At 43.6% G+C, this 1,763-nt stretch overlaps 1 protein-coding gene across 1 annotated transcript in view; it reads right to left on the bottom strand.

Annotated features, from left to right (window-relative positions):
* si:ch211-167j9.5 (tyrosine kinase receptor Cad96Ca) overlaps positions 1-1,763 on the bottom strand; it is a 20,587-nt gene that overhangs the window by 6,306 nt on the left and 12,518 nt on the right. Inside the window, exon 8 of the mRNA XM_014026326.1 lies at positions 1,347-1,458. Coding sequence (XP_013881780.1) covers positions 1,347-1,458 — 112 coding nt within the window. The remainder of the gene's footprint in view (positions 1-1,346; positions 1,459-1,763) is intronic.

The following is a 1,763-nucleotide window of genomic DNA, read 5'->3' as shown; positions in this document are numbered from 1 at the left end:
TCTCAGAGGAGTAAGACACTTTTTCCCTCTCTTCTGCCCTCCCTTGTCTTCCCTGCTTTGCTGCTCGGAGCCTTCTCTAAGTTTTCATCCGAAACCAGAAATTATGGATAGAGATTTTTTATTTTTATGGATTTGGTTAGCTGGGCTCTTAATTAATTTTTGGAACAAAGTTTTTTCTTCCATGGGAGGACATGTCAAAGGTGGGACCTCTGTTCTGCTCTGTTCTGGATATATATCTGGACTCCGTTCACTGGATTCTACAGATTGGCTTGGTGGTCTCTGGGTGTTTCTACAAAACAGCGTCAGTGGCTTTTCATCCCCTGGCTGCCTGACCAATATGAAGGATRGCCGTTCTATCAGCACTCAGATGTTTGCCTTGAGRGAGCTGGACTCGGTCTTCAAGCGGTTCTGCTGAGGGTCGCGGGCCGGCTGTGGTTCCTGGACTTTGCTGGCCAGATGGAATTGATCTTGGAGAAAACTGAGAGCTCAGCTTGGTAGAATTTGTSCACATTATTTGTCTGATAGGATTCACCACCTTGGGTTTTACCAGCGGACATGAAGGCAGATGGAAAATTGTTTTTGTCTGCCTGGCCGAAAACATTTTCTTCTGTTCCCAAACAACTGTTTACAGATTTGGCTCTCCCTTGAGCTGTGGAACTAAATCTTCCTGGATGTTTACGTCGACTGAGGGTGGTGCCCCCCCCCCGCCCCCCGGCCCGTCTGTGATCTGGTTCCTGGAGCAGGCTGAGGGCCGCACAGAATGAACAGTTAACATCCATATTCTGAACTATGGCTGTGCTGGTTTTGGGGACTGGATTCTTCGGGCTCATTCTTCAGACAAGCATACAACACTCATGGCTTCAGATACATGCCCCCCTAAACTCACTTACTCCTCTGGTTAATAAATATGCTGTATGCAGAGGTTTTTTTTTTAAATATAAACACCATAGTGTGTCACATTGTTGATATAATATGACGTTTTGTTTTTTCCTAATCTTCCCTTATGTGGTTTTTATTTTATTTATTTATTTTTGTTAAAGGTAGCACAATTGTATCTGTCTCTGTTGCTGCATAACCTGTTCACCTGTTCCCCCAAGTTTGTCTTGTGTGTCTTGAATGGATGTTCTTAACTGTTTGTACAGCACCTTGTGAATTTATTTCTGTGAAAGGCACTATGTAAATAAAATGTTACTTACTTACTTACAACAGGTTAGATGTTTATTGTTCATAACCCTTCCACAGAATCAAACTTCAAACTGTCATAAATCAAACTTTAGCAGAGTCTGAACATCAACCAGCCTCTGGTCTCACATTAAATGTATTAGATGTGTGAGCTGAGCACGCACCAAACATCTGCATCTCCCACAGCACGATGCCGAAGGCCCACACGTCTCCTTTGAAGCTGTAATAGTTGTTCTTGAAGTATTCAGGAGGGTACCAGCGCAGAGGCACACGCTGCTGCACAGAGCAGGGTTTACAGTCAGAGAAGCTGACACCAGCACCATATCATGTGTTCAGTCCTGGTTCTAAACAYTTTCAGAACATCTCTTAAAACTGGATGTTGGTCCTGGGACCACTGAGAAAACCTGTGATCCCTGAAAATCCTTCTACACACAAAACAGTTTATTATGTCCTGTAATGTTCTGAAGATGAGAGTAGGCACTGCCCACTTCACTTGCGTGTGTGTGTGTGTGTGTGTGTGTGTGTGTGTGTGTGTGTGTGTGTGTGTGTGAATGTTTTTTTTTTGACAAAAGAATCTTATT

This window comes from Austrofundulus limnaeus, unplaced genomic scaffold (genome assembly GCF_001266775.1).
Source record: "Austrofundulus limnaeus strain Quisiro unplaced genomic scaffold, Austrofundulus_limnaeus-1.0 Scaffold543, whole genome shotgun sequence".
NCBI lineage: Eukaryota > Metazoa > Chordata > Actinopteri > Cyprinodontiformes > Rivulidae > Austrofundulus > Austrofundulus limnaeus.
The sequence above is the reverse complement of the archived record's forward strand: the minus strand, read 5'-3'. Positions and strand labels throughout refer to the sequence as shown.